Raw genomic sequence first — 23,886 nt, 5'->3', positions numbered from 1 at the left:
CACTCAGGGCTTCTAGTTTAACCCCTCCAGAAACAACAGAGCAGGAAAACAAGGAACATAGATAGGCTTAGCAAAGGAATTTCTTAAGCACAGTTACTTTATTCTTAGATCATTTGAGAGTTACAGATCTTCAGAAATAAAACAAGTGCTGAGACACTCCCTCCCCTAGACTGAGCTAACCCCTTCTTGTGAGTTTGTGGTTCATCAACATTTCACTCTGAGCAGAGTTTCTCCTGCCCCCTGTCTCCTGACAGTCCTTTTTACATATGGTGATGACTAGTCCCCTGCACAGAGCAGAACCCCACTCTTAAATGGGGTCTCTGTCACTGTGTCATGTGCTCAAGCTGAGATGCTGTTGATCCCAGTCCTGCTTGCACTCCTGCTCCTTCAGCAGGCCTTTCTGTAGAAAAAACATTGTTCCATGAGGGTAGGCCATTAGTTGAGAGACAATCTAGACTATAAGCTTTCTGGGCAGGAACCACTGTTTTGTGTGGTGTTGGTATAGCACCTAACACAGTAGGGTCTTGGTCCACATCTAGTAGTCGTAGGCACTACTGAAATGCAAATAATAAATCAACAATAAATCAATCAAAGTTCATGGCCCCAGATTGCAGTCTTGATGGCTTCTCAGTGATAGTCCTTCAACGATGTTTCAAACACCTTTTCTGGGGAAGGTAGGTAGCTGGAATGCAGCATAACAGATTTGCCCTGGAGCAAACCCAGACTTGTGCAGTCACAGTGCTAATATTTCCACGCACAGTACAACATAGAGTTAATATCTTGATACCATTGCAAAATTCCTCTTCCTCTCTCCCAACTCTAACCATGACTCACGCTCCCTCTTACTGCATCATACTGCAATTCCTCATCCTCACAACCCTTTGCTCTCATTTTTTATATTCTTCTTAGTAACTCTTCTGTTTAATTTTTAATGTTGCTGCTGTGTTGCACAAAATACATAAATCTATGAAACAAAATTCATCTCTGGTATAAGCATAGTATGTTAATTCCAGAAAAAAATTTGGCCCAGTTTGTTTTATCACTCCCTGACATGGGAATATGAATGCCATTTTTTGACTAAGGACTTGTCTTTACGAACAGTTAATGCTCAGAAAGCTGGGGTGTAAACCCCTACCTTGCACTAGTCTGCCACACACCAAAAATTCTATAATCCTGTTTCAAAGCAGGATTGATCAAATCATGCTACAGAACTTCTTAGTGTGTAGCAGCAGGGTTCACACGGACAGTTAGTGCATGGTAGATTTACACCACAGCTTGCCATACTGGAGTGTAACTATTCATATGGACAAGCCCTAAGTTATCCACTTTCTTTATATATAATCAGAAATTTAGGGCTGGAATGGACCGATGGGCCTTAGGAAGTCACAGGTCCAGCCCTCTGCACTGAGGGAGGATCAACCAAACCTGGGCCATCCCTGACAGGTTGTTTTCCTATCTGTTGTTTAAAACCTCCAGTGATGGGGATTCCATAATCTCCCTTGGAATCCTATTCTAGCTATCTTTATAGTTAGTTAGAAAGTTTTTCCTAATATCTAACATAAATCTCCCTTGCTGCAGATTAACCCAATTACTTCTCCTACATTGGACTTGGAGAACAATTGATCACCATCCTCATTATAACAGCCCTTAATATATTTTGAATACTGTTATCAGGGCCTTCTCCCCTGACTCTTCTTTTCTCAAGACTAACTATACCCAGGTTTTTTTCTTAAGCTTTCCTAAAATCAGGTTTTCTAAACCTTTTATTATTTTGGTTGCTCTCCTCTGGACTTAAAGTGTAGCACCCACAACTGGACACAGTGCTCCAGCTGAGGCCTCATCAATGCCAAGTAGAGCAGGACAGTTACCTCCCGTGTCTTACATATGACACTCCTATTAATACACTGCAGAATGATATTAGCCTTTTTTCCAACTGCATCACACAGTTAACTGATATTCAATTTATGATCCATTGCAGCCCCCCGCTCCTTTTCAGCTCTATTATCACCTAGCCAGTTATTCCCCATTTTGTAGTTGCGCACTAAGTTCCGTCTAAGCTGCGTGGCTTCACAACAGCCTATTAAGTGCCATGCAGGCACTCAAGGCTATGGCGGGGAAAGATGCCCCTCCCCCGGCCCAAACCCAGCCTGGGCCAGACCTGCCACAGCCGGGGAAGAGGTGCCTCTCCCATGGCTCCGCCCCAGCCCAGTCATGGCTGTGGAAGAAGCGCCTATCCCACGGCCCCAGCCCCAAAGCTGCCACAGCAGGGAGAGATGCTCCCCCCACCCCAGTGCTGCTGTGGGCAGAGAGCTGGGGGGAGTCCTTTCTCCCCGCCGTAGCCCCGGAGCAGCCTGAACCCCAAACTCCTCATCCCCGGCCCCACCCCAGGGCCCGCACCCCTTGCCTCAACCCTGAGCTCCTCATCCCTGGCCCCGTCCCGGAGACCTCTCCCCCAGCCATACCCCAACTGCCTGCCCCAGCCCTGACACTCCGAACCCCTTGGCCTCACCCCCACCACTTGAATTTTGTTATGTGCACCAATATGGACGTGATGTGTGACACATCACCTCCATATTGGTGGACATAACAAAATTCATTCCACACATGGGTGGGAAAAATTAGAGGGAACACTGGTTATGCTTTTTTTTTTTCCTTCTTAGGGGAAGTACTTTGCACTTGGCTTTGTTGAACGTCATCTTGTTGATTTCATACCAGTTTTCTGATTTGTCAAGGTCTTTTTAAATTTTAATCGTGTTCTCCAAAATGCTTGCAACCCTTCCAGTTTGGTGTCATCCACAAATTGTATGAGTATACTCTCTACCTTATTATCCAAGTCATTAATGAAAATATTGAATAGTAGTGGACTCAGTACGCACCCCTACACGACCGCACTAGATATGTCCCCCTCTTTCCCCAGTTTGACAGCAAACCATTGATTAACTACTTCTTGAATAGTCTTTCAACCGATTTTGCACCCACTATGATGTTTCCTGAGGTACCCAGGATTATGAGCCACCTCGCTACCGCCTGCCTTTAGTGTAAGGAAGCCTTCGTGTGTCTGGTGTGGGTCAGTTCCCCAATTCCACTGGCCAGGGCAACACAAGCATTTCCTTCTAGGCCTCACAGGTCCTGCATTTACTCAACAGGTTAGCAATAGGCACATCCCAACCCTTGAGCCCTCCAAGCATCTCCTCAGCATATCACAGATTTGCTGCTTCCAAAGAAACAGTTTGTGCCCGCTTATCATTTCCACCCCAGATCACTGCTCTGCTTAACACACAGCACTTAACACACAGCATTTATAGTGAAATCAGTGTCAGTTTATTTAACAAAGCATAGAGATTCAAGTAGTAGCAAGCAGAAGTACTGGAAACAAAGAGGTATATATAAAACAAAATCATAAAGCCTAATTAACAAGATGTCATGTCTTGTGGAATATTGCTCACCCAAAATCCCCACAGCATTTTACAGCCAAGCTGGCTGTGATTCTTTCATGAGACAAATGCTTAGTCAGCATGCCTCCCAGGCAAAGGATCCAGTGTCTTTTTTTGCCCCCCAAGATATACCAGTCCCATCCTTTCGTTTTATTCAGAAATAGGAAACCCCCTGCTGTTTTTCATTTTGTAGAATTCCTTTCTTGTAGATTTTGCAATCTCTCGTTTAGCAGCTGACTTGGTATGCAAATAGGCATACAGTGTGAGGTATACAGTATGCAGTACCCACATAGCCAGACAGGAAAATAAGTGTCTGTTATCTCCTACCTGAAAGGAACATTTCTAAGGTATGTCACCTTCTGGTGATCTGCCTTAACTCCAAGACCCTGAGAATAGGAGTTGGTGTATAAGGTTCTGTGGCCTGCAATGTACAGGAGGTCAGACTACATGATCATAATGGTCTCTTCTGGCCTTAAAATCTATAAATCCAACATAATTTTCAGTATAGATACATAACTCCTTAAATGTAATGAATACATACATTTTGCAATGATTGTGTTGACAAGTTAAAGAAGTATGGGCTGGATGAATGGATTATAAGGTGGATAGAAAGTTGGCTAGATTGTCGGGCTCAATGGGTAGTGAGCAATGGCTCCATGTCTAGTTGGCAGCCGGTATCAAGTGGAGTGCCCCAAGGGTCAGTCCTCGGGCCGGTTTTGTTCAATATCTTCATAAATGATCTGGAGGATGGTGTGGATTGCACCCTCGGCAAGTTTGCAGGTGACACTAAACTGGGAGGAGAGGTAGATACACTGGAGGGTAGGGATAGGATACAGAGGGACCTAGATAAATTAGAGGATTGGGCCAAAAGAAATCTGATGAGGTTCAACAAGGACAAGTGCAGAGTCCTGCACTTAGGACGGAAGAATCCCATGCACTGCTACAGACTAGGGACCGAATGGCTCGGCAGCAGTTCTGCAGAAAAGGACCTACGGGTTACAGTGGACTAGAAGCTGGATATGAGTCAACAGTGTGCCCTTGTTGCCAAGAAGGCCAATGGCATTTTGGGATGTATAAGTAGGGGCATTCCCAGCAGATCGAGGGACGTGATCGTTCCCCTCTATTCGACATTGGTGAGGCCTCATCTGGCGTACTGTGTCCAGTTTTGGGCCCCACACTACAAGAAGGATGTGGAAAAATTGGAAAGAGTCCAGCGGAGGGCAACAAAAATGATTAGGGGACTGGAACACACGACTTATGAGGAGAGGCTAAGGGAACTGGGATTGTTTAGTCTTCGGAAGAGAAGAATGAACGGGGATTTGATAGCTGCTTTCAACTACCTGAAAGGGGATTCCAAAGAGGATGGATCTAGACTGTTCTCAGTGGTAGCAGATGACAGAATAAGGAGTAATGGTCTCAAGTTGCAGTGGGGGAGGTTTAGGTTGGATATTAGGAAAAACTTTTTCACTAGGAGGGTGGTGAAACACTGGAATGCGTTACCTAGGGAGGTGGTGGAATCTCCTTCCTCAGAAGTTTTTAAGGTCAGGCTTGACAAAGCCCTGGCTGGGATGATTTAGTTGCGGATTGGTCCTGCTTTGAGGGGGGGGTTGGACTGGATGACCTTCTGAGGTGTCTTCCAACCCTGATATTCTATGACCTGTGGGCGACTGACTCTCTGTAGAGACCTTACATGCTACCCTTCAATGAACTATTATGCAAGTGTCCAACCCAGGTGATCCCTGTAAAATCCTGTGTATCTCCTTGCTCCCTGCCAGTTGGCACCAAGATGTCAGGATCCCAACACAGGCTGTCAATGCCAAGGGTCAGAGTAGGGACAAACCTGAGTCAAGAAGTAGCAAAGGATTGGGTAGTCAGGTTCCAGGTCAGGCTGATACCGAGGGCCAGAGTCTGAGTCAGGTCTCCGGGTCCGAGTCAGAAGGTGAAGACCAGATCAAGCTAAGATCAAAGCCAAGAGTTCAGGAGCAAGGAATGGACGTAGCAGGTACATTAAATATACACAGTTGCCTGGGCACTCCCTGGAATGTCCGTTAGTTTTATATAGGGCAGGGAACCAATCAGGAGTCAGGGGGCTGCTATCTCAGACCCCTTGAGGTGGGACTTCCTATGGTCTGTCTCTGCAGCGGGTCATGGGCAGTGAAGTGCATGCCAGTTACAGCTGCCACAGGTGGCAGCATGGAGATGCCAACTGCCTAACAGCTCTGCAGGCCTGGGTTCTAGCCCCACAGGGCCTTACATTACCCCACACACACAAAGTGTCTGCTGCCGACCCAGGCCAAGGGCATGGAATTGTTTGGATGGGCTTCATGGAAGGCTGCCACAAGGCCCGGGGCATGGAATTGGGACATGTGCTCCCAGGATCGCTCTTATGGGCCATAGCCCTTCCAGTCTGCAAGGTACCAGAGGGAGCCATGTCCAGTTTTTGAGTCCAGTATCTAATGGACCTCATACCCATCATGTCCTTGGATCTGCACCAGAGGGAGTGGTGGCAGAGCCTGCTGAGCAAATGGGTTGTCGATGTAGGGTTTTAACAAGGATACGTGAAACACTGGTTATATTTTGAGGGATCTGGGTAACTGAAGCTTCACAGTCACTGAGTTGATTACCTGGCTGATGGGATATGGCCTGAGATATCAGTGGTCCAGTTTATGACATGGCCAGTTGCACTTTTTGGCCAACGGTGAATGCTGGACCTTCTTGGCGCTGGCAGTCAGTATGCTGCTTATAGTCTTCCTTGGCCTTGTTCAAGGAGGCCTTGATAGCTTGAGTTCTTCTTGGACCTTGTGGATCTGCCGCACCCAGTCGGCAGCTGTGGGATTGGTGGAATTGACTGGTATGGTCAGATGAGGACAGAAGTGGAAGTGCATTTTGCGTACAATGCAGGCTCTATCAGTTATCCTGGTGGAAATTCATGAAGAAGCACAGGTATTGTTCTAACACTCATTCGGATTGACCATCAGTTTTTGGGTGATAGGCGATGGATGTGTAAGTGCTGTCTCCTAAGAAACTATAGGGTTTCATGCCAAAACTGTGACACAAACTATGGACCCCAATCAGTTGTGACTCACTCCAGAAGTCCATGGAGATAGATGACATGAGTCACCAGGAACTGAGCCATTTCTTCTGCAGAGGGCAGGTGTGCAGTGGGGACAAAGTGGATCATTTTTGTCAACCGGTTGACCACAGTGAGGACTACAGTGTTCCCATTAGACACAGGGAGCTCGACTGTGAAGTTCAGGGTAATGGCCACCCATTGTCTAGATGGGGTCTCAGAAGGCATTAGAGTTCCAAGGAGTTTTGAATGCAGTGGCTTGGTGTGGGCACATGTCTCACAGGAATCAATGTATAAGTGGATTGTTGTGTGCATTTGGGATCCACCAGAAGGAGCGGTTGGCCACAAAGAGGGTCTCAAGGTGCCCCAGATGGCCTGCTAATGGCGAGTAATGACAGAGCTGCCGTACTTCTAACTGGGGAAGTCCTGGCAGAATGTACAAATGGCCCTTGACATAGAGCAAGCCAGCCTGGACCTGGTTTTACCCCAAACTAGCTGTCTCAAGTTTCTTGGGAGGGAGCTCCTCTTCTGTAGATGAGCAGATCATTGACATGAGGTCTTGGGGAATTGTGGCATCCAGTAAGTTCCGGGGCTTAAGAATGTGTGGGGACTCCATGTGCCGGGGGTGGGATCTTGTGGCTGATGGGATATTCCCCCTCTTCAAGACAAGGCACTGGCTGTCTTGTTCTATATCCCCCAATGGTACATGATTGTGAAATTGAAGCCTGTGAAGAACAGAGCCCAGCAAAGCTCCCTTGGCAGAGGTACTTTAAGCTTTTAAGATCTGTGTATACCTGTACTGGGTCCCAAGGACCCTCCAGATAATGGTGCTGCTCTTTAAAGGCCGCTTTGATAGCTAGAAGCTCTTTATGTAGAATTTTGTAATTCTGTTCAGCTGGAGCGAGCTTCCACGCATAGTAGGTGCAAGGGTGGAGGTGCTGTTGGGGACCATGTATTTGAAGAGAGTATAGCCCCACCTGCCACATTGGATGTGTCTGTCTCAACGACAAAAGGTCGTGCCAGGTTGGGATGGAACTTGAATCGGGTCACTGGTAAAGGTCAATTTGACCCAGTCAAATACTTGTTTGGCCTTCTAGAGACCAGGTAAAGGTAGATTTCTTTGGGGAAGATCCACTGTCATTGGGGTGATTTGGCCTGACAACCCAGAGATGAAGCACCTGTAAAAATAGTGAACCCCAGGAAGCATTGCAGCTCTTTGATATTGGGGGGGATGTGTTGTTCAGGATCCTCGGAAAAGATGAGGATATTATGCAGGTAGACTACAATGTACTGGTCTAGGACATCATGGAATAACTTTTTTACAAAGTGCTGGAATGTTGCAAATGGCATTACCAGGTATTCATAGTGGCCTTACTGTGTTCGAAAAGCTGTCTTCCATTCATCCCCAGTTTGAATTCGAACCAGGTTGTAGACCCATCCACAGGTTGAGTTTTGTGGCGGAATTCATTACAATTCTCCTGGAACACAGAGAGGAGACTGGACTTTAAGGTGCAAGTAGTGCTCACCATGCCTGGGACATGCCTCAGTGAGGAGTGGGAGCATTATCTCAGGACTTGCCCAGGCCAACCCCTTATACCGGGGTCATGTTAGAGCTCCTGATGGGCAGCTGACAAGAGTATGGCCAGATCCCCCACAATAGAAACATAGCCTGAGGTGGCAACAGCACCGTTTTTCCTCAGGAGTCACATGGCAGCGGGTGCTATCCAGCTGCATGGATTTGGGGTTAAGGTTGGAGACAAGTACCAAGGGGCGCCAGTCGAGTGGTAACACCAGAAGCCTTCCTTTCCTCTCATAATTTGCCAAGTCTATTGTCAATGCATATGAAAGATATCTAGGTTGGGCAGGCCTCCACATGAGCTAGCTCATCCTTAATCTCCTTGTGTAGTCCCCACCAAAACTGGTAGACCTGGGCCACTACATTCCACTCAGTGTTGGAAAGTAGTCACCAAAAGTAGGTGGTGTAGGAGGAGGTCAGTCCCTGCCCCTACTGCAGTTTGCAGTTTGCTAAGCAGACACAGTGGGGATCATCAAATATAGCAGAAAATACCCGAAGGAAGGCATCCCTGTTCAATCGTGTCTGGCTTGCTCGTTCAAGTGTGGCAAGTGGCAAGGCCCAGTCCAATGCATCTCCTGTCAGGAGGCTAACAATGAGTCCCACTTTTGCAGGGGGGGTAGAACTGGGGGAAGAGCAGAAACAGAAGGTGGCATTGCTGGTTAAACCCCTGGAACTTTTGGCAGTCCCCATTCAAATGTTCTGGGAGGGGGCCTGGCTCCAGTTACAGTGCAGTGTTCTCATTCTGCAGCCTGGTCACCTGTTCTCATAGCTCTGGTTATCTGTGGCATGCTGTGCCAGTTGGGCCCACACTGTCATGTTTTCTTCATGGAACTGGGTGGCTTGCCTGTGCAGAGCTTGGTTCTCTTCTGCGAGGTGCGATACTTGGTTCAAGACGTGGGGAGCTCCTCCTGGGAGTCGGCCAATACCCTCTGGAGCATGCTGGCCAGTGAATGGCCCACTGCCTCCATGCTGCCCTCGGGTAAGCCTTCAGCATGGCCTAGAGTGGTCTAGACAATCTATCAGGATCCCAGCACAGGCAGTCAAGACTAAGGGTCAGAGCAGCAGCAAACCTGAGGCAGTGGAGTGCATAGTCAGGTTCCAGGCCAGGGTTGATACTGAGAGTCTGAGTCAGGTTTCAGGGTCTAAGTCAGAAGGCAAAGTCCAGATCAAGTGAAGGTCAGAGTCAGGAATGGTCATGGCAGCTATAGGATATCCATACTGTTGCCTGGACGCTTCCTGGAACTTCCCTTAGGTTTATATAGGGCGGAGAGCCAATCAGGAGCCATGGGGCTACTGTCTCTCAGACCCCTTGAGGTGGGACTTCCCATGATCTTTGTCCACAGTTGGGCTGTGGAGTACAAGCTTGTTGCAGCTCCTGGAGATGTCAGCTGTCTGGCAGCTCTGAGGCTTGGGGTCTTACACGGGGATCCTGTGGTCACACCTAGCTTATGGTAGTGTCATCTAAACCTCATTTCCCTAGTTTGCTTATGAGAATGTCATGTAGCACAGTGTCAAAAGCCTTACTAAAATCAAGATATATTTTATCTACAGTTTTTTTCCTATCCCCTAAGCTAGTAACTCTGTCAAAGAAGGAAATTAGTTTGCTGTGGCATAATTTGTTCTTGACAAATCCATGCTGGCTATTACTTATCAACCTATGATCCTCTAGGTGCTTACAAATGGATTGTTTAATAATTTGTTCCAGTATATTTCCAGGTATCAAAGTCAGGCTGACTGGTCTGTAATTCCCCAGGTTCTCTTTATTATGCTTTTTAAAGATAAGCTGTTTGCCCTTCTCCACTTCTCTGGGACCTCACTCATTCTCCATGAGTTCTCAGAGATAATTGCTAATGGTTCCGATGTTGCTTTAGCTACTTCCTTAAGTACCCTAGGGTGAATTTCATTAGGGCCTGCCGACTTGAATACATCTAATTTATATAATCTTTTACCTGTTCTTTCCCTATTTTGGCTTGCATTCCTTCCCTCTTGTTGAATATATGGTCACACTTAACTTTTTTAGTAAAATAGACCTCAAACACCTCAGCCTTCTTAATGTCATCCGTTATTAGCTCCCTCCCTACTAAATAATACTAAATACTAAATGTTTCTCTTTCTGCTAATGTAGTTATAGAGCCCGTTCTTATTGCCTTTTATTTCCCTTGCTAGGTGTAACTCACTTTTTGCCTTACCCTTTCTGATTTTGTCCCTACATACTTGTGCTATTCCTTGGTATTCATCATTAGCAAATTGTCCAGGTTTCCACTTTTTATAGGGTTGGTTTTTGATTTTCAGGTCATTAAAGAGTTCCATATATATACACTCACAGATGTGTGTCCAGTACATACACACACCAGTGGAAGATGTATTCTGTTGAAAGGGCGTTTTGTGGGGCAGTGAGCTCTATCCTGATTTCTAGCCAGAACATTTTTGCTCTGGTTTTCTTCTTTTGTGATGTTTGAACTTGTTTCCTTGAAATTTTGGCTCAAGGGCTGAATTATAGTCCAAAAAAATGAAGCAGCAGCTAAATTATAGGAGACTAACGGAAGACCTTGTCTACACATGGAGTTATTCCAAAATAGCTATTCCTGAATAACTCTCTATGTGGACACACTTATTCTGAACTAAGTATGCCTTGTTCCTGTTCCGCTTTGAAAATGGATTAAGCTAAACAGGAACAAAGCACTCTTGTTATTCAGGAATAGCTATTGTACTTTAAACTCACATAAACCTTAATCCAAATTAACTTTAAAATACCAACAAACCCTAGCAATTCAGAAAGAAAAGGCCTCTGAAGGTAAATGTGTCTATAACAGAACCTAGATGTGGGGGTAGGTCCTCTGCCTTTGTAGACATATGTATTAGAAATACATCACACTATATGCTCGCCCTGTATGGCTGCATAAACATAAATATCTGATCCTTCCACCTTTTTCCCTTAAAAGCTGTTAACCCATGCACAGGTAACTTTCCAGCTTGGAGGAAAATGCCACAGCCCATTCTACCCTCCCCTTCCTCAACTGGATTTTGTTTCAGGATCTGTGGGTCAAAATACAAACAAAGAATATTTTTCAAATTATGAAGCACTTTATTTATTTAAGTCTTAGTACTTTTATCTGCCTAACTGCATTTTCCCTTTGTATTTAAAGTATTCCCATGGGAGAAAGAGGGTTAGTTTTCCAGGTTCAAAGAAGACCCCAAGAGAGCAATCATTCACATCTTGGAATTTTAATGAGTTTTGTAAATTACTTCAAATCTGGTACATTAAATTCAGGCCTGTCCCCTCTAATATTCTCTTTAGGAGATAATGCTCTCCCAGTCCCAGTGTGAAAAAAATTAATCCTCTTGAATGTTAATAACACTAACGTGATTAGGTGAGCACGTTAAACTGAAAACCAATAATGTTAAAGAACAAGGGAAAATGAAGCCACTCTCTTACCAATCAGATTTTTTAATATAAATTGTTTAGAATTCTTTTATATATTATTACTTTTCTTGCTGTGATTTCAGTGCAGCAACTTCTGTTGGTCGAGGCTAGTCCTGGGTTGGTCGTAGCTGTGGGTAGAAGCTCTGTGCCTCATCATAGCTAGTGCTCCTAGTACCTTACTGGGTGAGGCTGGGACAAGAATGCTGTGAGCTTCTTTTGAGGCTAACACTCCTACACAACTTCCTGGGGCTTCTCCTGAGAGGAGAGACTAGAACAGAAGTAGCTATAAAGTTCCCATACAGCCAGCACATACACAGTGACCCGTGGAATCTGTTATATAAATAGATAGTGGAATAGTGTCTGTCAATATACCACATGCTTCAAAGCGGAAAGTGCTTGAGGCATTAGGTCCTGACCTGTAGAAATAGAAATTCCAATTTGAATAATTATATTAACCTAGCATTTTTCATTGGATGTAATATTCTGGCATTATTATTTTTCTAGCATCAGATATACTATTCTATCATGACCGAGCATTCATGGGGTAATTGAATTACTGTCATAAATTTTATCTAAAAGCCTCAAATCCAACTAATAAACAGTGGCACCCCAGTATAGTGAAGAGGATATGTTTGGTTTTGTTTTACTCAAAACCTGAGATTCTAAAATGAAGGTGCTTATAAAGAGCAAGGTGATGTTATAAGTGGGAGAAGATTATTTTTACCTACCTGGTAAAAATAATCCCTTTATTTCTGCACTTGGGAGTTGTGGAATATAATCTCTTTGCCTCCTATGATTGCATAGGGCACTGATGGCTGTATACAAGGAAGAGAAGTCTTAGGAAAACACATCTTTGTTTGCCTTGGGAATCATTGTAGCAAGGCCTGATCCCCTTCCCTTTCCATTGTGAATAGCTTCAGTAAGACCCGGAGCAGCCAAGGAGTCCTCTTTATCCCTCTCTTGCTCACCCACAGAAGAGGAGGAAAAGGAGGTGATATTTCTTCTTGGTCGCACCACTTACCACCTGCAATATCAGGTAGATAGGAATTGTTGCATTCCTAGCGGCACAATGTGTGTCTTTAACATAATTTTTCTAGCAGCAAAGTTTCAGTATAACAGAATTCAGTTACTGTAAGTGAATTCCAGTTTTTTAACCAAAATATATTCTGTACTTACTATTTATAATGCCTTTCTTGCCATAGGATACCAAAGCACTTTATACATTAATTTAAGCTAATATGTCATAAATACAAAGGGAAGGGTAAACACCTTTAAAATCCCTCCTGGCCAGACGAAAAACCCTTTCATCTGTAAAGGGTTAAGAAGCTAGGATAACCTCGCTGGCACCTGACCAAAATGACCAATGAGGAGACCAGATACTTTCAAAAGCTCGGGGGAGGGAGAAACAAAGCCTCTCTCTGTCTGTGTGATGCTTTTGCCGGGAACAGAAAGGAATGGAGTCTTAGAATTTAGTAATCTAGTAATCTAGTAAGTAATCTAGCTAGATATGCGTTAGATTCTGTTTTCTTTAAATGGCTGAGAAAATAAGCTGTGCTGAATGGAATGTAGATTCCTGTTTTTGTGTCTTTTTGTAACTTAAGGTTTTGCCTAGAGGGATTCTCTATGTTTTGAATCTAATTACCCTGTAAGGTATTTACCATCCTGATTTTACAGAGGTGATCCTTTTACTTTTTCTTCTATTAAAATTCTTCTTTTAAGAATCTGATTGTTTTTTCATTGTTCTTAAGATCCAAGGGTTTGGGTCTGTGTTCACCTATGCAAATTGGTGAGGATTTTTATCAAACCTTCCCCAGGAAAGGGGGTGTAGGGTTTGGGAGGATTTTGTGGGGAAAGACGTTTCCAAACTGGCTCTTTCCCAGTTATATATCTGTTAGACGTTTGGTGGTGGCAGCGATAAAGTACAAGGGCAAAAGGTAAAATAGTTTGTACCTTGGGGAAGTTTTAACCTAAGCTGGTAAAAGTAAGCTTAGGAGGTTTTCATGCAGGTCCCCACATCTGTACCCTAGAGTTCAGAGTGGGGAAGGAACCTTGACAACATATATCCTTAATAAATTTTGAACATATAAAATATATCTTAACATACGTCATGTGAAAAATAGAGAAAGCAAGAATAAACATAATTTATATATAGTTCCTATATAAACTACCCTTTCCTCATTCAGATCTTCCCTTAAGACTGACTTCTTCTTCTACAATAAATTAACAAAGACTTTTAATTATTTTGTTTTTTTAAAAAAATCTTTATTCTACTCTACTTTGCACTAGCCCTTACTGAGCTACCACATTACTTTATCTAGTCTACCTTGTCATGCTTCTCTGCCCTCTTTCCTATTACCTTGTTATCTTCCTTCCGCCTACCCCTTGTTAAGTCATTTGCATTCTTCTTTAGGGAAGAGTACTGTATTTGAAGTCCTGGCCAATTTGTGGACTCTGTAAAAAAATTATTAGTAATAATAATTGCTCAAATTATTATTATACTTATTTGCAGAGTATAAGCAGTATTTTCAAAATTCAAGGAAGAAGAATTAATATAGAGGTTATCTAATGTAATTAGCTATATTTAGCCGTACCTGCAAATTTAATTAAGGCTTTGGGCTTGGGCAGGTGGAGAGAACCTGTGATGATCTATAGTTGTAAATATTAGTGATAAACTGATTCTAGCATAGATAAAACTAGGAGAAGGTGCAGCTGCTTTATTCCCATCCTTCCAACTCTCTTGATATGTAAGGTCATTGGGGTAGGATTGTCTTTTATGCTTGTACAGTACTCAGCACAATGGGTCCCTGTCCTGGTAGGTACCTCTGTAATTCAACTAATAAATAATAATTGCTCATTTTGCAAATCCAGTGAATGCCAAGTCTACACACATGACAATAGCATTTACACTCTGTGTGTAACTTACATCACCATTTAGGTCACTACAAGATTTGATTTTCTGGCTCTGAAATGTTTGCTGCTGCAGTTTGGGGGTAGTCTTGTTACTTGTATACCGAATCCATAAGTAGGTTAAGCAAGTTTCCCAGTCAAGTGGGAAATTAACATATATATGATTTAGGAACACTCAATTTATTACTTATTGCTAACCTTTTTTTTTCTTCACTTTATTCTCCTCTGAAATACATTAATTGCTAAGAAAACAATGCTGTCGCTGGTATGGTCAGAGCTTAGTGATACACACAAGTGCAGTATAAATTCCATTTATATAATTTTTTCAAATGTATACATATACCATTTGTGAAATAAAGGATTTTCTGTGATTATATCATAGATTCTATTGTGTATATACACATACCAATTGGTTTTGAAGAGATGTACAAGTTGAAGTGTGCCTTTTGACTTTTTGGATAAGATGTGGTGTGGTTTGATTTACATCTAATATGTCCTCTGTTGGGGGCAAATTGCCCAAATGGATCAATCAGATAGATCTTTTCAGCTCTCATGTCTGTGATCCTAAACACATCTTCAACAACAAATACTATATGGCCTGATCCAAATACACCCAAACTCGGGAGTACAGTCCAGATCCAGATGCCAATATTGTGTCTGTCTCTCTCAATCCCTTTAGAAAAGTGGTTCTCAACCAGGGGTACGTGTACCCCTGGAGTACGCAGATGTCTTCCAGGGGGTACATCAACTCGTCTAAATATTTGCCTAGTTTTACAGCAGGTTACATAAAAAACACTAGTGAAGTCAGTACAAACTAAAATTTCTTACAGACAAAATGAGAACATAAGCAATATTTCAGTAATAGGTGTGCTGTGACACTTTTTTATTTTTAAGCAAGTAGTTTTTAAGAGAGGTGAAACTTGGGGTATTCAAGACAAATCAGACTCCTGAAAGGGGTACAGTAATCTAGAAAGGCTGAGAACCACTGCTTTAGAATATCCTTTGGTTGGGTTTTTTTCTTTTTCCTTTTTGCTGTAATTACTTGCCTACACTCTATTTTACTTGTCCACAGCTCCTGCTCTCCTGTTTTGAATACAGCTCTTGTTTGTTTTTCTGCCTTCAGTGTTTATATAGGATTAGTAATGGGAGGGAAGTAACATCGTATTTACTGAGAGTCTAAAGGGAAAATTCCCCCATAAAAAACAAACTTTAACATTCTACAACAAAAGGTGTCTTATTGCAGGAGGGGCTGGGAAAGGGCCACCAACTTATCCACATGTCAGCGCCACACCCACCCAACACCCATATAGTTGAGAAATACCTTGGAAGATGTTGCAAAGGTATCCTCTCGCTTAAGTGCCTGCCAACTTTCAAGGAGAGTTCAACTTTCAACCTCTTGGTGACTTGTTTGTTATTCAGTAATGGAATAAATGGGAAGCATTCCTAGAAGTAGTTGTGAAACCAGGTGGGGAGTAGAAGGGGAGAGGGTTTGAATCTGTTATGTATTATCTGAGGACACTGCTTCTCTACCCCAACCCAGACAGAGACTTCCCCTTCCTTCATGTGGAGATGAAATATAAATCATTGTGAAGCTGCTCGCTGAGGTCCTTGTTATTCATTCTCTTCCTGTGATATCTATTTTTTACCTGTCATCACCTACACCCACACATGGCCTTTTACACTAGCCTGTCCTTGGTCAATTCCATAAGGTAAGTGTGTAATTCTCATCATGTCCCAGGCTGAGGAAGAAAACAAAAAAGAGTGAACATTTACATGTTCTTGTGCTTCTTTATCACCACAGGAAAAGGTAAGGCTGGGCAAGGATAGCACTATTTCCTTCTGCATTCAATTCACAGGAGCTGGGAGCCCAGGGGTAAAATTTGATCAAGGTATAACAGACATTTCAGAGAATGTTTCCCCAAAGTTTGAGATTGCTAAACCTCTAGATTTATCTGGTTATAGCATGGAGGACTGGACATTCCTTGCTTATTAAGGAGTCTGGCTGAATGAGAGCTCAGCTACTCTGGTCCCAGCTGTTCCCAGGAGGTGTCACTAAAAGGAATGATATAGAAGTGCTGACTATGGGAAAGGTAACCAATCACTTATTAAAATAATCCTGTGATGCTGAAATCATGTAGAAAACACGTAACATTCTTGTCTTCAGCTTCTGAAGAAATCTGTGGTGATAATCTCGTATCCAGTATTTTTCTAACCTTCATGTTTGAACTGTTGTCCATTCAGCAGTCACCAGCCTTACACTAGCATGTATTTTTAAATATTTCACTGTCCTGTCCCGTCCCCGCCCTTTGCGACCTTGCTCGTGGACAGCTTGAATGGAACCATACAAGGTTTATGCCTCTTTTCTCCTAGGTTAATAGGTTCTCTTGAATTCTTGATAATTCTACTCAGAATATGATGATTTTTCTTTGAAATAGCAGAGAAATTAATAATTTAAACCATGAGAAAATTAACATCAGGAATTGGATTTCTTCTTTTCCTAAGTGAATGTAGAGCTGGTGTAAACTGCTGGATTGAAAACACTGTAGACCGAAATCAGCTCTTTGTCACAGATCTGGTGTGCCAGAGGCAATGACAGGTGTTGGCTTTCCTACATAGTCCTCCAGAGGGCTACATAACCCTGACCTGGAGGAAACACTGCTAGGGATGAGAGGAGAATTCAGCTTTCATTCCTTCTGTTACTGTCTCTTTATAAAACGTCCTTTGCCTTCAGATAGTATGTATTATGGTGCTTAGCAGTTCTCAAGTGTTGGACACTAGTGATATTATTCGCATTCACTCCTTGGGGCCTCTGCAGAATATGTCAACTAAGTTGCCAATTTACAGGTATTGCCCTGAGGATGTGATTGCAGGTTTTATCTGCACCCCAGATAAATCACGTGCTAGTCTGGATAGGGTGTAGGATCCCAATATCATTCTGTGAAAACTCCAGTTCCTGAAGGTGTCTTATGTACAGGATTCTCACTCCTGTGGTCTTAGCTTCATAGCATGAGATTGATTGATTGAATTTCCCTACCTTGTAGGGGTTTTTGGTTTTTTTTTTTTTACACTTGTGGGCAGCTGTAGCTAAGTAGAGTGCAACCTGAGCTCCTTCTCAATCATCACATGCCCCACCTTGCCAAGTATTAATCTTGTCCTCCAAAAGTTTCAGTTCCTTCTTATTTGCAGTTGACAAAGGAGCTCCTTGTAGGAACCTGGGCCTCATTAGCTATCACTAATGCTCTTCACTCAAGGATGCCTCATCAGGGATCCTTTTTCTTGTTGTAACCTTGCCTTTCAGTAAGGTCCAGTATAGCTGGTGAATTTTTTAGGCTTCCATCTTGGGTGCTTTAACAGAATTCTGTAATAGTTCTGCATCTTTTTGGTCAGTGCTTCAGTGCCTATTTCTCTCGTACTGCAGCACTGAGGCACTCAAGTGCACAGTACTTTTTTCAGCGTTTTTGTGTTCATGTTTTTTCTTTTGGTAAGCAAGTTCATCCTGCTATAGCATTGTTCTCAGTACACTGAAACCACAGTTTAGGTACTCTGGCACCAAAGTTCATTGCATGCCTCAGCACCTTACCTTACAGTTAAGTTTCGGTGCTTGTTGTGTCTGTTGGTCTGGAGCTGATACACCTGGGCCTTTTTCTTTTATTCAGGTTGTGATACAGCAGGGCCAGAGAGCAGCAGGAAAGTGGTAGATGGGAGGTATATAAGCCCTAGGATGATCAAGGCCTTATTCCCTGTGGACTAGGGAAAGGTTACTACAGGGTAATTGGTTTCAGAGTGGTAGCCGTGTTAGTCTGTATCAGCAGAAAGAATGAGGAGTACTTGTGGCACCTTAGAGACTGCATGCATCTGATGAAGTGGGCTTTAGCCCACGAAAGTTTATGCTCAAATAAATGTGTTAGTCTCTAAGGCTCCACAAGTACTCCTCGTTCTTTCTACAGGGTAATTGGAGAACCTGGAGCCACTTAAGGCCCTGCCCAAGACTTAATAAAAAAAACCCTGCTTCAGTCAGACAGAGAGAGGGAAGGAGAGCTGATTAGCATTTGGAGGAGTATTGCTGTTAGCCAGAGGACCAGGGGAAAGGAAACCCTTCTCAAGCAGAGCAGAGGGACTCCCCCCGGCACAGAGGACTGAGGGAAACCCTACCCAAGGGGAGAGAGGGTAAGCAGCTCATAAAGCTGAAGGAGCAGGGACCCAGAGTAGGTGAGCGGACCTGGGTCCCTTCCCCGCTACCCTCTCTCCCCCACCGGGGCACTAGTGGAGCCCACAACACCCAAGAATAGGGGCAAAGGGTGGCACCCTGACCCACCACACCAAGAAAAAGTGCGGGACCCACCACGGTAGTGTCAACCATTTGCAACAAGGTGTAGAATTCAAGGAAAAAAGATGACCACTCAGCAGCTTCAAACTTTGTTTTGTGAGGCAGGGTGAAAGAATATTGATTGTTTATTGTGGAATCTGTTAAGATCTATAAAGGTATCAGATACATTTGCAGATGTCTCCCAAGTGCTAGGTGGGAAGCATCTCCAACATTCCTTGAGGCACCTCGGGAAGACTTCATTATATCTGCCACAAGACCAGCAAGGAATGCGTCAAAGGCTAAACCTCCAAAGCTAAATCCTGGGTTGGTGAAGACCACTGAGTGCCAGGACTCTGTGCCACTGCACCCAAATCAACTCACACCTGCCTTTTGCCCCAGATAAGCTGAGCAGGATAGTTTCACTATCAAAGTATGACACCAGCAAGACTCAAGACTTCACTAAGCAATGGCTCCTCGACATATCTGGGGCCTTTGCACTTGACGCTGGTGGTAGTGGACTCTGGTTCATTGAAGCCTCCATGCATATGATCAAGGTAGGAGGCACGAAGGAGTGGCAAGCAGCTCTCTGGTGTACCTCTGCCAAAGCCCCCAACTCCAGAAGGCTCTGTATTGGGCCTCTAGATTTTCTCCTTCCTGCTTTTAGATGCGTAAACCAGAGAGGGAGATGGCAATTCTAGTATATATTTGATGTGACCCAATCCCTTCTGATTCTCTGCAAGGTAGCACACAACGTCAGATTTGAGTCATTTGTCTGGCCCTGCATCAGTGGTTATAGGAACTTTTGGCACAGTGGGAGCTCTTTTTACACAAAGACTGACTCTTGCACCCTAAGATATGTGAGGCCAGTGCAGGAAACTCTTACCCTAATGCCAGTGCCTCTTGTGGTAAAGGTTTCAGCACAACTGGTATTGTTGCCTCCCAGGGCCTCACATTGGCTAGACCATTCCAGCTGCTTGAGTGTGGGCAGGTTGAGGATAAAGGATGGTAAGGATTGCTATTTGGACTCAAATAACAAGGAGGATCCTTCTGATGCCAAATTCTTTACTGTCATCCTATGGAGGAGCATCAAGACAGTGACTGCACAGAAGAGTATCTGACCTTTCCCCAGTTCTTACAAACACTGTCGGAGATAGCTGATTTTGAATGAAAACTGCTCCAGGAGTCTACATGACCTCAGTCGAAAGGTATGTGGATGAGGAATTTCTTCCTTCCACCAGTAAAATTGTCATGCCTTTAGTCTCTTTTTTGAAAGAAAGTGGAGCAGATGCCTCACACAACTGCCCCAGTCTCATTAATTGCACTGTTAAATAATAACAGAATACCATTTATTTAAATATTTTTGGATATTTTCTATATTTTCAAATATATTGATTTCAGTTACAACACAGAAGATACAAAGTGTACAGTGCTCACTTTAAATTTATTTCTGATGACAAGTATTTGCACTGTAAAAAAAACAAATGGTATTTTTTCAATTCACCTAATACAAGTACTGTAGTGCAATCTCTTTATCGTTAAAGTTGATCTTACAAATGTAGAATTATGTACAAAAAAACTGCATTCAAAAATAAAACAATGTAAAATTTTAGAGCCTGCAAGTCCACTCAGACCTACTTCTTGTTCAGCCAATTTCTCAGACAAACAAGTTTGTTTACATTTGCTGGAGATAATGCTGCCCACTTCTTGTTTACAATGTTACCTGAAAGTGAGAACAGGCGTTCTCATGGCACTATTGTAGCCAGCGTCACAAGATATTTGTGCCAGATGCACTAAGTATTCATATGTCCCTTTCTACTTCAGCCACCATTCCAGAGGACATGCGTCCATGCTGATGACAGGTTCTGCTCGATAACAATCCAAAGCAGAGCAGACCGACACATGTTCACTTTCATTATCTGAGTCAGATGCCACCAGGAGAAGGTTGATTTTCTCTTTTGGTGGTTCGTGTTCTGTAGTTTCCGCATCGGAGTGTTACACTTCTAAGACTTCCGAAAGCATGCTTCACACCTCATCCTTCTCAAATTGTGGAAGGCACTTCAGATGCTTAAACCTTGGGTCGAGTGCTGTAGCTATCCTTAGAAATCTCACATTGGTACCTTCTTTGCGTTTTGTGAAATCTGCAGTGAAATTGTTCTTAAAATGAACATGTGCTGGGTCATCATCTGAGACTGTTGTAACATGAAATATATGGCAGAATGTGGGTAAAACAGAGCAGGGGACATACAATTCTCCCCCAAGAAGTTCAGTCCCAAATTTAATTAATGCATTATTTTTTTAACACGTGTCATCAGAATGGAAGCATGTCCTCTGGAATGGTGGCCGAAGCATGAAGGGGCATACGAATGTTTAGCATATCTGGCACATAAATACCTTGCAATGCCGGCTACAAAAGTGCCATGCAAATGCCTGTTCTCACTTTCTGGTGACATTGTAAGTAAGAAGAGGGTAGCATTATCTCCTTTAAATGTAAACAAACTTGTTTGTCTTAGCAACTGGCTGAACAAGAAGTAGGACTGAGTGGACTTGTCGGCTCTAAAGTTTTACATTGTTTTGTTTCTGAGTGCAGTTATGTAACAAAAAAAATCTACAGTTGTAAGTTGCACTTTCACGACAAAGATTGCATTACAGTACTTGTATGAGGTGAATTGAAAAATATTTCTTTTGTTTATCATTCTTACAGTGTAAATAGTTGTAATCAAAAATAATACAAACCCAGATTTCAATTACAACACAGAATACAATATGTATATGAAAATGTAGAAAAACATCCAAAGTATTTAATAAATTTCAATTGGTATTCTAGTGTTTAACAGTGCGATTAATCACGATTAATTTTTTTTTAGTTAATCGCGTGAGTTATCTGCTATTAATCGACAGCCCTACTACTTTCACACTCACATTTAAATAAGGATATATCTCATGCAAAGTATCAGATTTGTGCCTTGCCTTTTGAACAATGTGCTGCTAGGAAGCAGTTGTGGCCTATGTGGACAGGCTGGGAATGCACACGTGCCCCTATATGGATGATTGGCTATTCAAGGACATAACTCAAAGGGTATTATAAAACCAATCCAGGTCACTACTGGATGCTTGGATCACTGATGTTCATAAGCTATTCAAAGTCCCAGCTTGTCTCTAGCCGACAATTATTTGTACATAGGAACCCTTCTAGATATGGCTCAACTCAAAGCCTTCCTGCCCAAATACAGGACCTAAGACATCCCCAGTCTGGTTAAAAAGCATAAGAAAGAACCAGCTGATGACAGCTTGGACCATGCTATGTATGTTGGGTTTTATGTAAGTTCCTATTGCATGCCTCCATATTAGGCGACCTCAGTTCACCCCGTGATCCCAGTAAAAGCCCACAAGGACACATGCATCCCATCTGGCTTTGGATCTTTCTGAAACTGTGATAATTTAGGTGAAATCTGCAATTAGGAATGGGCTTCTGAACATTTAAATTGTAGTGTCTACAGATGTATCCTACCTAGGATAGAGAGCCCATATGGAGGAACCAGAAAAATTGGGTTCCCCAGGAACAGCATGTGAATATAAATATCTTGGAGATGATGGGAGTCCTGGACTTTGAGAAATGGTAGAGTCCCATGAGGTCATAGTTTAAAGGGACAATCAGATCCATCACAGTCTATATAGGCACACATGGAGATACCTGTTTGCACCTACTATGATAGGAGGCCCTCCAGGAGTTGGAGTGAGCTGTGTCCCACAGTCTGTTCCCTGTTCTCCATGTGCCTGGCCTGGAAGGAAAACAAAACAGCAGACAGACTGTCAGTTTGTGGTAGATCCTCATGAGTGGTGTCTGGATCAGGGATGCTGGCAGATTAGATCTTTCCCAAGTAGGGAACACCAGCAGTAGATCTCTTCATGACTCATCTGAAGAAGAAGGTGCCAATTTTTTACTTCTGGCTGCATGAAAGATTTGGGTTTGTTTAGTCTGTAGAAGAGAAGGTTGAGGGGGCACATGATGATAGTTTTCAAGTACATAAAAGGTTGTTACAAGGAGGAGGGTGAAAAATTGTTCTCCTTAACCTCTGATGATAGGACAAGAAGCAATGGGCTAAAATTGCAGCAAAGGAGGTTTAGGTTTGACATTAGAAAAAAACTTCCTAACTTTCAGGGTAGTTAAGCACTGGAACAAATTGCTTAGGGAGGCTGTGGAATCTCTGTCATTGGAAGTTTTTAAGAACAGGTTAGATAAGCACCTGTCAGGAATGGCCTAGCTATTATTTAGTCCTGCTTTGAGTGCAGGGGACTAGACTAGATGACCTCTTGAGGTCCCTTCCAGTCCTACACTTCTGTGATTCAAAGAAAAGATTTCACTAGCAAGAGATGACCTTGTCCACTGACTCTGGAAGGTGGCTTCTGTACACCTTTGTGTTAGTCCCATTGGTAGCAAAGTCCTGCCAAATCTCGGGAGAGAGCAGTTCAGTTATCCTAACAACCGTATGCTGGCCCATCCAGGCATGGTTTTCAGATCTGTTGTAAATGGCCAAAGCCAATCCTGTCAAGATTAGAATCAGGGCTCAGTGTGACATTCTGTACCTTGGGGGAGCATACTGTAACCCCCATATTCCTCATTTTCATATAATCGTGATCTTACATATAAAGCATGCTTTGTAAGGTATCAGGAAAGGTTATGATCTGCTGAAAGTCATTTCTCTGTCCATATATGTGTATAATTAATGTATATAAAGTTATGAGAATTTTGTTGTATGGTGGTCACTAAAACATGCTGTAAATTGGGGAATCAGCCAGATATTAGCTCCCTGGAGGCAACAGCAAGGAAAGTAACCAACGCCCGGGTGGGGTGTCAAACAGCCCATCAACAGCCATTGTCCAGCAAGGGAGCTACAATGCAGTGACTCACCTGCATGAGGCCACACCAGGGGAATTGCTCAACCTTGCTTGGAGAGACTTAGCAGTGCCCCTCCTGACGTGCATGGACTCGTGCTCCCCAAGAACATGGACTGAGGGTATAAAACAGAGAAACTGGACACATACTGGGCCCTTCTCCTGTCCCACCTTTGCTGCAAGCAAGATACTGAGAAGAAGATAAGACTCCAACAGAGGAGATTGGCCCAGGTTTAAGGAACAAACCTGTATATTAAGGACTGCAATATCCAGTGG

At 43.3% G+C, this 23,886-nt stretch overlaps 1 protein-coding gene across 7 annotated transcripts in view; it reads left to right on the top strand.

Moving 5' to 3' along the window:
- Nucleotides 1–23,886, top strand: part of ERC1 (ELKS/RAB6-interacting/CAST family member 1) — a 545,338-nt gene that overhangs the window by 508,733 nt on the left and 12,719 nt on the right. Inside the window, exon 20 of one of the 7 annotated variants that reach the window (XM_077827361.1) lies at nt 12,419–12,547. The exons of the other annotated variants lie outside the window; for them this stretch is intronic. Within the exon in view, the coding sequence (XP_077683487.1) occupies nt 12,419–12,427 (9 nt within the window). The 3' untranslated portion in view covers nt 12,428–12,547. Of the gene's footprint in view, nt 1–12,418; nt 12,548–23,886 lie in introns of those variants that run through there. 7 annotated transcript variants of the gene reach the window in all.

This window comes from Eretmochelys imbricata, chromosome 1, assembly GCF_965152235.1.
Source record: "Eretmochelys imbricata isolate rEreImb1 chromosome 1, rEreImb1.hap1, whole genome shotgun sequence".
NCBI classification, from domain to species: domain Eukaryota; kingdom Metazoa; phylum Chordata; order Testudines; family Cheloniidae; genus Eretmochelys; species Eretmochelys imbricata.
The sequence above is the reverse complement of the archived record's forward strand: the minus strand, read 5'-3'. Positions and strand labels throughout refer to the sequence as shown.